The following is a 14,668-nucleotide window of genomic DNA, read 5'->3' on the forward strand; positions in this document are numbered from 1 at the left end:
AAGGCTGATAGCTACTGGTTGGCTAAGTGGATTGAGAAATTCATTTAAATGATATGCTGGTAGGTAAACATATTGCAAATTTTTTAAGGTGTATATTTGTTGGGAATTAACTAAATAAATGCACAAGTAAAGGCTTTGATGGGAAAATTAATGACTGTAATTGGATTAAAGGAAAATCTTGTAATATTGCTGAAAAGAAAAACTAAACCAAAAGATTGGGAGGATTTTAGAAATTAGCAAATTGTGCCCAGGTATTGCTAAGGGAAAGTAACAAAGGATGTGGAAAGCTTTTTATGCAAACCTGTAAAGAAGAGATGAACTGAAGTAAATGTGGGTCTCTTAGAGAAGAATTTGTAATGGGGAATAAAGCAATGGCAGAGTCAATAAACAAATACTTTCTATCTGTCTTCATGATAGAGGACACAAAAAGTAGGGATAAACAGGTTGTTCCAAGGAAATTAATGTTGAATGGAAGTGACAGGTGAATGTGAGAAAGCCAACTGATCACCGTTGCATTCGTGGCATATGTCCTAGGTTTTTAAAATATTATGTATGTTTTGTTTCTCTTTAGAATTGTTTAGATTTTAGAGTTACTGTATTCTATCTTTAATTTCTAAATCAGAGGTTATTATATTTTCAGTAAGGTAAATTAAGAATAAAGTGACCTAACTTTTGGAAGAATGTTATTTTAAAATCTGTGCTTTTACTTGCCTATGTATGACTATGCTATCAGAGATCGCTGAATTTAGTCAGCAATATTTATTCTGTATGGGATCGCTACATTAAAATTTAGAGTGGATGAATTTCATGTGCTGATGGTGCCTGAAATCTACTTGCTGCTCAGCTTGACTGGCTAGCCAAGCAGCTGCAAAAGCTTAATGTGGCTGCAAGAATCCTGTGGGAGGTGAATGTGAGATGCAGGCTGGGTCAAGCATCATCTGGCCCATTGATGCTAACTTGTATTTAATCTAAAGATATCCTCCACTTTTCCTCCATGTGAATCAATTGTTGCTTAACTCATGGGAATGGAAGTGAATTATGAGTGGTTTTTTTTAATGTTGTAAAGGTCCTAATGAAAATTTGTCTTCAGCTCATAGTACGCCAGTAGATATGCCAAGCCGAGGTCAAAATGAAGACAGAGACAGCGGTATAGCACGATCAGGTAGATATTTTTTCATTACTACTTGTGAATTTCATTGTGCAATGAAGTAAAGATAGTTAAATGATGTGCTTTCTGGGTTTTGAGATGGATTTTTAACCCCCAGTTCAATGAAATTATTTCAGAAACTAAACTGGTACAGTATGAAGAGCCTTATAATATGCTCTGTTCACATTCTGTAAAACATTCTCTGGTTGAAGTTTCTAACCAATTTTTTTGTTGTTCCACCTTGCAGCTTCCCTGAGCAGTCTCTTGATTACACCATTCCCTTCTCCAAATTCTTCCTTTTCCAGTAATTGTGCCAGTAGTTTTCAGCGGCGCTGGCTGCGCAGTCAGACCACCAGCCTTGAAAATGGCATTCTTCCCAGATGGTAGGTGTAAAGATTTGTAACGTAACCATTCTTGTCTTGGTTAAAAACAATCTCTGAAGGAAGAAACGGTTAACTCTGTGTCGTATTAAAGTACTTTGTAAATTTATGGAGATACAATGGCATATCATTGCTGTGTATAACTTGTATAAAGCTTCATGGTTATTTCACAATGTTAAAAGTGCTACATAAATGTGATTGTTATTATCAGGAACAACTAATGTGATTTGCCTGCCTGGGTGAGTGCAGTTGTGATGCAATCTCTGCACCATCCACAATAATGCCTCCTAAACCCATGACCTCTATCACCTCAAAGAACAATGATAAGAAAGGAAGTTCCCTTTCTTCAAAATCACTAGAAAAGCATGAATGAATAACTTGAAGGTGTGGGATTACCTTCTCTGTATCATTTACATGGGTTCAAGAAGTTGGCTGACCTCCACGTTATGAAGACACTTAGGAATGGGAAATCTTGTCTGTTTGAAGTTGGGCTGTCCCCTTCTCTCTTTTGGTGCAGATGTTAATATTTTCATATTCATGTTTCCACAACTAACTTCCTTGTTTCTGTTGAATGTGTACTTATTACAAGGTCAGCTGAGGAGACATTCATGATGGCAGATGAGAGCTATACTTCCAACCCACAGATGGTCCGGAGGAAGAAGATCGCAGTCAGTGTTGTTTTCTCTTTGCCTGAGAAGGAAGAGGAGAACAAAACTTTTCAAGAGTTCTTTTTCTCTCATTTCCCCTTATTTGAGACTCACCTGAACAAGCTGAAGACTGCAATTGAGAAGGTACCAAGCAGTTATTCTTCAACTCGTAATTTTTCCTCTTTATTGATGAGAATGCACTTTGCTTTATTTCCACCTGTTAGCAGACTTCAAAAGCAAAGCTAACTTTTAGCAAAACTACATCATTTTACATTTGCCTTGTGTATAATCATTAACTTTTATTGAATTTATTCTGGAGTTCCTGAATGGAAAAATTAACAGCACAGGAAAATAGAAGCAAAAGCATGACCCTCAAGCATGCCCACCATTCAAAATAATAGCTGATCTATTCTAGCCCTTGACTTTTTTTGTACAGTTCCCCATAGGCCTCAATTCCCTGATCTTTCAAAAAAAAATTATCTACCTCAGTTTTAAATGCTTTCAGTGATCTAACCTTCACAACCCTCTGGGATAGAATTCCAAAGACTTGCCAACATCTACAAGAAGAAATTACTTTGCACCTCAGATTTAAATTACCCCTCCCTTGTTTGAGACCCTACCACTAATGGAAGCATCTCAACATTTTTACCTTGTAATACCCTGTCAGGGTCTTGTATTTCAATAGATCTTCTAAGCTCCAAAGAATATGGATCTAACTTTGCCATTTTGGGAATGCATATCCCTTTCTTACCAGGAATTATTCTGGTGAATCTCTTTTAGACTACCTCCAGTGCTAGTATACCTTCCTTAAATAAAGGGATCAAAATTGTATATTGTACTTGAGGTGTGGCCTCACCAGTACCCTGCATAATACTCTTTAAATAACCCCCTAATATCAAGGCCAAGATGCTATTTGACACCTTAATTACTTGCTGCACCTGCATGCTATCTTTTTGTTTCTTGCGCTAAACCACCTAGATTCTTTTTTGCACTCATTTGCAGTCCCTCTCCATTTAGATAATCTGCCTTTTAAATCCTCTTACCAAAGTGCATGACTTCACACTTTCCTACATAAAACTCTGTTTGCAAAGATTTTGCCTGCTCACTTGACCTGTCCTTATCCTGTTGTGGAGTCAAATATCTATCCTAGCATGCCCTCGCATTAGCCATGAAGTCAAACAGCATGGACACTCTCCATTCAACCCACCAAGCTCACACAGACCCTTGAATATTTATTATCACATTCCCATGAGCACACAATCAGATTCTGTCACTCGCACTAGGTGCAATTTACACTGGTCAGTTAAGCTACCAACTAGCATGTCTTTGGCATTTGGGTTTCCTCTGGGTGATCCAGTTTATCCCAAATGATCACAGGGAAAATGTATAAACCTCACACAACATCACTGGAGGTCAGGATTGAACCTGGGTACCTGGAGCTGTGAGGTTTTTATGTGACATCAGCTAACTTGGATGCTGGTGTCACATAAAAATGTCACTCTGCCTCTTCTTCCAAGTCATTAAGTGGTAAGAACATAAGAGCTAAGACTGTTCCTTGGGGTACTTCACTTTTTACACCTTTTCAGTCTGAAAAGACCCATTTATTCAGACTTTGTCATCTATGTGATAACCAGTCTTCAATCCATGTTAACACTCTTTCCTCAATGCCACAAGGTCTTGTGTTATGTACCAGCCTTTTGTGGCACCTCATCAGATACCTTCCGGAAATCCAAATAGACTACAGTATACTGTAGGTCTCTATTGCTGTTGCTTGTTACATCCTCAAAGAACTCTAGCAAATTTTCCAAAGTGATTTTCCTTTTGGAACACCACCTGGACTTGACTTGATTGCATATAGCTTCTCTTATCCTTGATTATGAAGGCCACCATTTTCGTAGCAATAGATTTTTAAGTTAACTGGCCTATTGTTTCCCTCTGTTTCGTTCCCTTCTTGAATAAGGGCATTGCCTATGTGGTTTTCCAATCCACTGTTAGTTTATAGAAAAACAACCATTATATCAAAGTTTTGAAAAACATTGATAATGGCTGCACCATTTGTGGCCATTTCCTTTATGATGCTGGCTGTTGGGTCCAGGCAATATGCCTGCTTTTAGTCCCATTTAGTTTTTCTAATACTTTAGCCTTTGTGATAGGAATTGTTAAGAGTTCTTACCTCCAAATGGAAGTTACTCCATCTGTTATCTTGGGATATTTGCAGTGACCTCCACTGTAACAACTGATACAAAACATTGGTTTAATTTATCTGCTATTCCATTGTTTTTCCATCAGTTATTCCCCAGTCTCACTCTCCAAAGGTTCCACACAGACCTGTCCTTTTTTTTTCCATATTCATGGAAGCTATTGCTGTTTGTTTTGATGTTAATTGCCAGTTGCCCTTATCAATATTCTCCCTCAAGAGATTTTTCATCTCCCACAGTTGGTTCCAGAGAAATTTCCAGTCCTCTGATCTATCGCTAGTATGCTGTAATTTGAGTTGACCTCGTTAACCAAGCATAGTTGATTTGTTTCATTGAGTCCCTCTACCAGATTGAGAAGTTACTGCTGAGAATTATGAAAGAACTGCTTAAATATCTGTTACTCCTCAGTGTGTGATCTTTAGCCCATTTTCCAGTCAACTCCGGATAACTCTTCCTTCATATCAATGTAATTGTTCTTATTTGAGTTGAGGACACTGGTTTTGGATCTGAGGTGTTCGCCTCAAATGTGTGTGGAATTCTACCATGTTCCAACCACTATTCCCAAGAGAATCTTTAAATGCGAGATCTCTTACTGAATCTGCCTCATTACATGTGATCAAATTTAAAGTAGCATGCTCCTGGGTAGGTTCTTGGAAACCATCCCCAATTCCACAAATTCCTCTCTCTTGCATGGTACACTTGCCAGTTTGATAAGTCCAATCAACATGCAGCTTAAAATCACCCATGACAATTGCAGTTCCATTCTTGCATGCCCTTTATTTTTCCTTACTTATGCTTTGTCCAGCTGTGAGGCAGAGCTGGAAGTGGGGGGGGGGGAGTTTATAGACCACTCCCACCCATGACTTCCACTTGCTGTTCCTTATTTCCACCAAACCAATGCTGTAATGCTAGTCATTGCATGTGTATCATTAATTAACACCTCACTAAAACCTTCTTTGGTTAACAACACTACCCCACCTTCTCTTCCTTTTTGCATATTCCTTTGAAATATTCTGGAATATTGAGGTCCTCTCCTGGACATCATGCATTCATATTTCTGTAATAGCTATTAAATCAACTCATTTATTTCTATTTGTAACATCAACTTGTCTATCTTGTTGCAAATGTTGCATGCATTCAGATAAACAGCCTTAAGTTTTGACTTTTTGTTTCCTTATTTATAGATTCAATTTCTGCCACATGCTTTTGCTTGTATATCCTTTCACACCTTGATTTTAATTCAAGGTTTCACTACCCTGTGCTGCTGCTACTACTCACTTCTTTCGGATTTATTAAACTTCCTGTCACTTGAATCATCTGTCCCAACCCCACCTCTAGTTAAAGATCTGTTTGTAATCCTACTTTTATGCTATTGCCATTTGCCACAACACTGTCTCAGCAGGTTCAAATAAAGCTTTTCAAAACAGGAGAGCTCTCTTCCCAGTCCTGGTACCAGTCCCCCATGAATCAGAACCCATTTCTCTCTCACCGATCTTTGAGCCATGAGTTTACTTCTCTCATCTTTTGTGAATTTGGATGAGGGTGGGGAAATAATAAGAGATTATTACCTTTGTGGCTCAATTTATCAACTTTGCCCTGAGCTGCTCTTAATCCCTCAGCAAGAACACCACCTTCGCCCAACCTACATCATTAGTGCCTACTGTACATGGACCGCAAAAACTTGATCCATCTCCCTCCCAGAAGATGTATGTAATTAACCCAGGCACGAGGCAGGCAACACAGACTTCGGGGCTCTGTGTTTGCTGCAAAGAACAATGTCTGTTCTCATTGTGTTATCCCTTATAACTACATGTTTCTATTCCTGTGCCATGATGCTCTGGATGGTTTGCGCATCTGTCCTGCGGTCCCTACTCTGCTCCAAACAGGGAGCAACAACCTCTTAGCTGTTAGACAAGGGTAAGAAGGGAAACTCCTCCAGAGCGACCCACTTTGATCCCCTCCACAGGCACATTTTGCAGTCACATCAACATGTCCCTGACTGCTGATCAAAATTTGAGGCAATCTAAGGTGGTGACTGCTTTCAGGAACATAGTGTCTGGGTAACACTCTCTCTCCTTCTCAAATGTGATGCAGTCTCTGAAGCTCAGACTCCAGATAATAAACTTTGAGCCAAGGTTCCTTGAGCAGCCAACATTTGCTGCCTATGTGGTCACTGTGAGCCCCAGAAGGGTCCACTGGTTTCTACATGTTACAGCTTCAACACATTGCCTGCACAGCCATCTGTTCCATTTAATTATTTTAACTTTGCACTGCTGAGCTATAATAACATTCCCATACTTAAATTTTTCAGCCAATCAGGAAAGACTGGGCAAAATATCCACAAATCACCTACCTGTTCTTCTTTGGCACTGACAGCCTAGAATAGGCTGTGACTGCTCTCCCACACTTGCATCTTTATGCTCCCTCAGCCTCTCAGTCTCCTGCTCTCTCTGCTCCCTTGGTTCACTTGGCCCTTATCAAAGGATTTTACATAATGTGTACAAGTGCTCTTAACTGCATTAATCATGAATTTGGTGCAGAGCCCTTTATTTAACACCCCACAGTTTGCCACGGTATTTAAATGTTCTGCAAAGCTATGCCAGTAGAAATGTGGGGAAATACAGAAGTTTCCACCATTGCAGCATCTTCCATAGCCTGAATTGTCAAGCTGTGTTAGGGCAAAGTACTTGTGTCACTGTAATTTGAGTAATAAGTGGTTAGAACAGTACAGCACTGGATAGGCTATTTGGCCTACAATGTTGTGCCGATCTTGATGCTAACTTGTACTAAGTGTCCTCCTCCTCTGTATTATCCATATCTCTCCATTCCCTTCATATTCATGTGTTTATGTAAAAGCCTCTTAAACTCCACCAAACTGTCTGCTTCCAGTAACCCATTCAGGGCACCTACCACTCTGTGTTTTTTAAAAACAAAACAAAGAAAAACATTTGCCTCTCACATCACCTTATTACTTCCTCCCTCCTCTTTCTCTGCCTTCCCCCCCCCCCCCCCCCCCCCCCCCAAAGAAAAAAACCTTAAAAGCAAGTCCTCTGGTATTTGATATTCCTACACTGGGGGAAAAAATTCTGACTGTCTACCCTATCTATGCCTCTCATAGTTTATAAATCCTCTTGAGTCTCCCCTCAGCCTCTGACGCTCCAGGAAGAACAACACAAGTTTCATTTGTCCAACGTTTCCTTGTAGCTCATACCCTCCAATCCTGTCGGCATCCTGATAAGCCTCTTCTGTACCCTTTCCACAGTCTCCACATCTTTCCTTTAATGTGGCGACCAGAACCGCGCACAGTACTCCAAGTGCAATCTGACTAAGGTTTTACATAGCTGCAGCATGACTACCTTACTCTTAAAGAACCCTCCTACCAATGAAGGCAGACATTCCATACACCACCTTTATCACCTTATCCACTTGTGTAGCCACTTTGAACGATGGACCTGGACCCCACGATCTCTGTACCTCGGTGCCATTTAAGGGGCCTACCATTAACTGTATACCTTCTCTTCATTTGACCTCCCACAGTGCAGCACTTCACACTTGCCTGGATTAAACTCCATCTGCCACTTCTCTGCCCATAATCTGTAAATGATCTATATCCTGCTGTATTCTTTGATAGTGCTTTACACTGTCCATGACTCCCCCAATCTTGGTGTTATCTGCAAACTCGCTAATCCATCCATCTATATTTTCATCCAAATCATTGATATATAGCACAAACAACAAAGGTCCCAGCACCGATCCTTGCGGAACACCACTGGTCATAGACTTTCAGCCAGAATGACAGCCTTCCACCCCTATTCTCTGTCTTCTATGGGCAAGCCAATTCTAAATCCAAACTTCTTATTCACCCTGGATCCCATCATCTTTATCTTCTGATTCAACCTACCATGAGGGACCTTACTAAATACCTTAAGTCCATGTAGATGACATCTACTGCCTTGCCCTCATCAAGCACCCTTGTCACCACCTCAAAACTCAATTTTGTAAGGCATGACCTGCCCCACATAAAGCCATGTGACTATCCCTAAGCAGGCCATGCCTTTCCAAATGTGCATAAATCCTATCCCTGTATCCTCTCCAATAGCTTCCCTACCACTGATGAGGCTCACTGGCCTATAATTACCTGGGTTATCCCTATTTCCATTCTTGAACAAAAGAACAACATTTGTGCTTCTCCAATCCTACGGGATCTTGCCTGTTGCTAGCCCCAGCAATCTCCTCACTTCTTTCAATATTCTGGGATATATGCCATCAGGCCCTGGGGACTTCTCCACCTTAATGCTTTTCAGAAGACCTAAAGACCTACCACTACCTCCTCAATCTCAAAATGTCCCAGCACATCAACATGCCCCACTCTCTTTTCACTATCCTCCAATTCCTTCTCTGCAAATACTGATGCAAAGTACTCATTTAGTACCTCAGTCACTTGCTCTGACTTGAAGCACAAATCCCCCTCCTTTTATCCTTGAGTGGACTTACCCTCTCCTTAGTTATCCTCTTTCTCTTAATACAAGTATAAAATGCCTTGGGATTATCCTTGACCTTGCTCACTAAGGACACCATGGCCCCTTTTGGCCTTCCTAATCGCCTGATTGACCACTTTCCTGCTATCTTTATTCCATAGGGGCCCAGTCTGATTTTTAGCTTCCTAACCCTTGTGTATGCTTTCTTTTTCTTCCTGACTAAATTTAGGACCTGTTGGGTCATCCAAGGTTCCCTTATGTACCATCCTTGTATTTACTCCTTATTGGAACATGCCGATCCCGAGCTACGCTCAGCTGGTCTTTAACCAACTCCCACATGTCAAACGTGGACTTGTCCAACAGCAGCAGCTCCCAATCGACACCCGTTAGCTCCTGTGTTATCCTGTCATAATTTGCCCTCCCCAAATTTAGTACCTTCACGTAGGATAAAACCTGATCTTCACTCATAACCAGCTTAAAACAAAATGAGTTTTGGTCACTATTCCCAAAATGTTCACCCACTATCAGGTGTCTCACATGGCCTGGCTCATTTCCCAAAACATGTTCTCCCTAGTTGGACTCTCCACATTGTTTCAAGAATCCCTCTTGGATGCTCTGAAGAAATCCTGGCCCATCTAAGCTGCTTATATTGAGAAAGTTCCAGTCAATACTAAGGAAGTTAGTCTCTCATTATGACAACCCTGTTGTTTCTGTACCTTTCAAGAATCTCCACCCCTTGGTGGCTATTGGGGGGCCTATAAGTATTATCCCATCAACATAATTACTCCTATCCTATTTCTGAGCTCCAACCAAATTGCCTCTGTGGATGAACCCTCCAGTATGTCCTCTGATATTCTCCCTTATCAGTAGTACAACCACTCCACCTCTCTTACCCCCCTCATCGTGTCAAAGACAACAAAACCCAGGAACATTGAGCTGCCAGTCCTGTCCCTCACGCAACCTGGTCTCTTTAATGGCGGCAACATCATAATTCTATGTATTGATCCAGGCTCTAGGTTCATCCTCCTTGCCCATAATACTCTTAGCACTGAAATACATTTCAGCCCATCAGTCCCACCATGTTTATTAACCTGCCCTTTGCTGTTCTTCCTTTCAGTCTTGCTTGCTTTCTTGCCCTCAACCTTACCACCTGTTGCCCTGCTGCTGTGGTTCCCATCCCCGCCACTCTAGTTTAAGCCTTCCTGAGTAGCACTAGCAAACCTCCCAGCTAGGGTATTGATTCCCTTCCAGTTCAGATACAAACTGTCTCATTTGTACAAGTTGCAATTGCCCTGGAAGAGATCCCAATGATCCCATAAATCTGAAACCCTCCCTCCTGCACCGGCTTCTCAGCCATGTATTGAACTGCACTATGTATCTATTTCTCACCTCACTGGCACAGGTAGTAATCCTGAGATTACAACCTTGGATGTCCCACTTTTTAAACTTTCTACCTAGCTCCCTCAAATCTCTTTGCAGGACGTCATCCCTACTCCTATGTCATTGGTACCTATATGGACCACAACCTCTAGCTGCTCTCCCTCCCCTCTCAATGTCCTGTAGCTGCTGTGAGACATCCTTGACCCCGGCACCAGGGATGTGACGCACCATTCTGGAGTCTCAATTGTGGCCACAAAAACACCTATCTGTGTCCCTTTCTATTGAGTCCCCCATCATTATCACTCTGCCAGACTTCACCCTTCCCTTCTTTGCCTCAGAGCTGGACACTGCCACTGACTTGGCTCCTGCTGCTGGCATCTGAAAGGTCATCCCTCTCTTTCCCCCCCCCCCAAAAACAATATCCAAAGGGGTATACCTGCTACTAAGGGGAATGGCCACTGGGGAACCCTGCACTGCCTACTCTTCTGATGGTCACCTAACTATCTGCAGCCTGCACCTTGGGTGTGACCACCTCATTAAAACTATAATCTATGATATTCTCAGAATCCTGGATGATCCTGAGTACATCCAAATGAATCTCCAGTTCTTTGACCCAGTCTGTCGGGAGCTGCAGCTGGGTGCACTTCCCACAGATGTAGTCATCAGGGAGACCATGAGGTTCCCTGACTTGCCACATCTTGCAGGAGGAGCATTCCACTTCCCCGACTGCCATTTTTTTCTTCACTAAATCAAAGGTCTCAGATTAACAAGAAAATAAAAACCTTATTTGCTCCTCTTAATCCAAAACTTCAGTTTCCCACTCTTCCACTGGCCCACTCCACTTAACCTCGCCTTCCTTTTATTGGTTAAAGTGCCTGCCAATTAGCCAATCAATGAGCCTTGCCTTTTTAAAAGTTCCCACTCTCATTCTCAGCTTCTGACTCCTGCAAAAGAGAAATGTTCTGTTTATTGGCAATGAATTGTCATATTGAGTGCAAAGGATAACTTGAGACCTTAATGTGCACCATTTTTAAAATCTTTTCGTTAGGCAATGATCTCCTCCAGAAAGATTGCAGAATCTAGTCAGAGAGTGCAAGTTTACATCAGCCGGGTAATGGAAGGCCTGGGAGAATTCAGGTAAGATTTGAAGAGAATTGGGTGATCTTGTTCAAGAGTACTACTCTGCCATGTTCACCCCTCTGACCATCCTTAAAAGGACAACATATCAAGGAGAGTGTACATCTAGGGCTAGATTTATTGATGCTGTGTGATTTCCTGCATGGACTGATTGATTACTGGAATTACTCAGCAGATATTTAGTAATGTTTAATATAATCCACAAATAACAGCTTAAAGGCCAGTAAATGCCTAAATAGGGTGTTCCTGACCCAAGTCAAACTAACTTTATTTTCTGTCACTTCTAGATCTAATTTAAAAGATTGTTGTCCCTTGGAACCAGTATTTGAAAGAATCTATATTTTTTGAAAAACACCATGAATATTCAGTCATTTAAGATTGTTGGGCAGTGTGGAAACCTTGTATGTGGCACTGTAATTGAAAACTTGTTTTGAAGAGATTTATGGTGATTTGGCTCAATCGTTCCTCTTCATTTACAATTACAGATTTGCTCATTCAATTAATTGAACCTGAGCTTGCATGCGGAGACCTTGTATCTTTTTTTTTCAAATATTTATCCATTTCTACTTTTCATCTAACAAATTCAGGTTTAACTGTTTTTGATGGAGAATTCTATGTTCTGATAACCTCTGTTTAGTTTTTAAATAATTTGGGTTTAATAACAAAGATGAAAAATTGACCTACTCAGGAGATAAGAATTTGGAAGCTCCTGCTGCATGATGTTGAGGCAAAGAGCATGTATGTATTTGAGAAGACCTTGGATAACTACACAAGGGTGAAAGGAAGAGGAGGATGAAATAATTTTGGAAGTGGCTTGTATAACCCAAAGCACCATCATGGATCTGTTGAATCAAATCCACCTTTTCTCCATTGTGAAATTCTGCCTTTTACACTTTCAATCATGTGAAATTTATTCCCTCTACTTGCCAATTTACTGGTAAGTTTTTAGTCCTAATATATCATCAAAGCCATATTGTAATTCTGAATACCTCTACTAGCTCTTCAGAAAACTGCTTCACTGGTCTCCTCCCTGGTGTCATACTGGAGAATCTCTTTTGCACCCAGTCTCTGTTGTTGACATTTACATACAATATAGATGATGTGCAGCAAAGACCATGGGTGTATTTTGAGATTGGAGCAAAAATATATTGTATAACTAAGAGGTAATGTGGAAGGAAATGAGAAATACAAAACATACAGAAAGGCAGTGATGAATAACAAAAAAAAAGGCAAAGATGGAGAATTGTACGACTCCCTTGAATCAGTGATGTCCAGCTGGGTTAACCTATTAAGTTATTGCACGTGGCAATGCCTATTGAGATTAACTAGTTGTTATTGTGGTATTGGTTTAAAAAAATAAATGGTTCATTCAGTGTTCAAACAACAGTCAAAGTATTCAATGTTGTTTTTTTCCCGATCTCTACTGACCCCTTCATCTTTGGCTATGGGTCAAGTGGTGGGAGCTGGGATTGGTGTAGTTAAGTACATGAGGGGAAACCAGAGGGTTGAGAAGTTGGAGTATGAAGGAGGAGGGATAGAGTTGGCAACAATCTGTTACGGACTCAGTGAAAGTCCCTTTAAGATAGTGTGTGTGTGTGTGTATGTGTGTGTGGGGCGTGCTTACGTCAATAGAAGATAAAGGACGTAATGGCGTTGTTGAAGAAGTTAGAAGAAGGAGAGAGAGAGAGAGAAGGGAGAGAGACACCAGCCTGCTTGTTTTCTCTATCGATGGATGAGAAACTATAACTGTGTCTGCCACTGAAATCCATGTATGGAAGTTGGAAGTAATCCGGTGGAGTTCACTTTGTTGCTGACCTGTAGAAGGAAACAGGTATTTGTGTGTGGACGACCACGGTTCGGATGCTTTTCGGGGTGAGGAAGTCACTACCGAGTAAACACTGAAGTGTCGTTTGGGTTCCATCGTGGAACATTTGGATTTCGTATTTACTCTCTCTATGTTTCTCTACGTCTTCGTCTTATCTTCAGACAACGGTGGTTGTTGAAGAAGCCCTTGCTCAGGTTTCACCTTATGGCTTGCGGAACTGAACTTTAAGAACCATTCCGGAACTGGGAGTTTTGGACTTTGTCTCACACACACACACATACACACGAAGAGTTTAGTTTTGGGGTTAACGTTCGAGGTTTAACATTTTTGAATTCTAACATACTAACATTTTTACTTTTATTTTACGTATTATCATAAGTAGTAATTAATAAAATAGTTTTTAACACTAAATCATGCTCAGTGTGTTTCTTTTGTTGCTGGTTCGTGAAAAAATTGGGGGATCTTCCGGGATCCAATCCAAAGATTAACGAGTGTCGTCTGGGATCGTTCCCCAGATTGACAAGATTTGTTCGGGATTCAATCCAAAGATTGTTGAGGGAGGTCTGATAAATTCTTTCTAATTGGCTTGTGTGTGTGGAAACCAGCAACAATGGATACATTTTTGAAAAAACCCTCTCCTGGAGGATTGCAGGGGATGAGGAAGCCTGATTTGGTGAAAATTGCTGCAGAGTTACATCTTGAGGCAGTAATGCGATTTATGAGAAAGGCAGATATTCAGAGACTGATAGCTGGCCATTATGTGGAAAAGAAGGTGTTTGAGGAGGAAGTGTTAAAACAGTTTCCTGGCAGTGAAATAGCAATTTCTGAGGCACAGGTGCAGATAGCAAAGATGGAGTTAGAACAAACACGACTGAAGTTCGAGTTGGGACAAAAGAAATTAGAGGCTGAACGAGAGCAAACCCAGTTAAAGATAGAGGCTGAACGAGAGCTAACTCAGATGAAGATAGAGGCTGATCTAGCAATGAAGCAGATGGAATTGAAGAGGATGGAGCTGGATAGTGAGGAGAAGGAGAAACAGAGGCAGCATGATTTACAAATGATGCAAAAGAGTGTGGAATCTGATTCTGATGATGGTTTTTCAGCCAGCAGGGAGGTTCAATTAGTCCCTCCTTTTGAGGAAGATCAGGTTGATCAGTATTTCCAACATTTTGAAAAGGTTGCTGTGAGTTCAAACTGGCCAAGGAAAGGATGGGCTCTTATGGTACAGAGTGTGATTAAAGGTAAAGCTCAAAAAGCTTATTCTGCTTTGTCTGCTGAGGATGCAGCTGATTATACCAAGGTAAAACAAGCTATATTGAAGGCCTATGAATTGGTACCTGAAGCTTATAGACAAAAATTTAGAGACTTGAGGAAATCTGCAGATCAGACTTGTATGGAATTTGCCAATGGAAAGAGAATATGTTTTGAACGATGGTGCCTGGCTAAAAATGTAGATGGGGATTTTGATAAATTGAA

At 41.0% G+C, this 14,668-nt stretch overlaps 1 protein-coding gene across 2 annotated transcripts in view; it reads left to right on the forward strand.

Moving 5' to 3' along the window:
• fnip2 (folliculin interacting protein 2) overlaps nucleotides 1-14,668 on the forward strand; it is a 69,804-nt gene that overhangs the window by 44,559 nt on the left and 10,577 nt on the right. For both annotated transcript variants that reach the window (XM_052009304.1, XM_052009314.1), the window contains 4 exons: nucleotides 1,091-1,162; nucleotides 1,395-1,530; nucleotides 2,117-2,318; nucleotides 11,279-11,367. In XM_052009304.1, coding sequence (XP_051865264.1) covers nucleotides 1,091-1,162; nucleotides 1,395-1,530; nucleotides 2,117-2,318; nucleotides 11,279-11,367 — 499 coding nt within the window. The remainder of the gene's footprint in view (nucleotides 1-1,090; nucleotides 1,163-1,394; nucleotides 1,531-2,116; nucleotides 2,319-11,278; nucleotides 11,368-14,668) is intronic.

Source organism: Pristis pectinata, chromosome 2, assembly GCF_009764475.1.
Source record: "Pristis pectinata isolate sPriPec2 chromosome 2, sPriPec2.1.pri, whole genome shotgun sequence".
Classification (NCBI taxonomy): Eukaryota; Metazoa; Chordata; class Chondrichthyes; order Rhinopristiformes; family Pristidae; genus Pristis; species Pristis pectinata.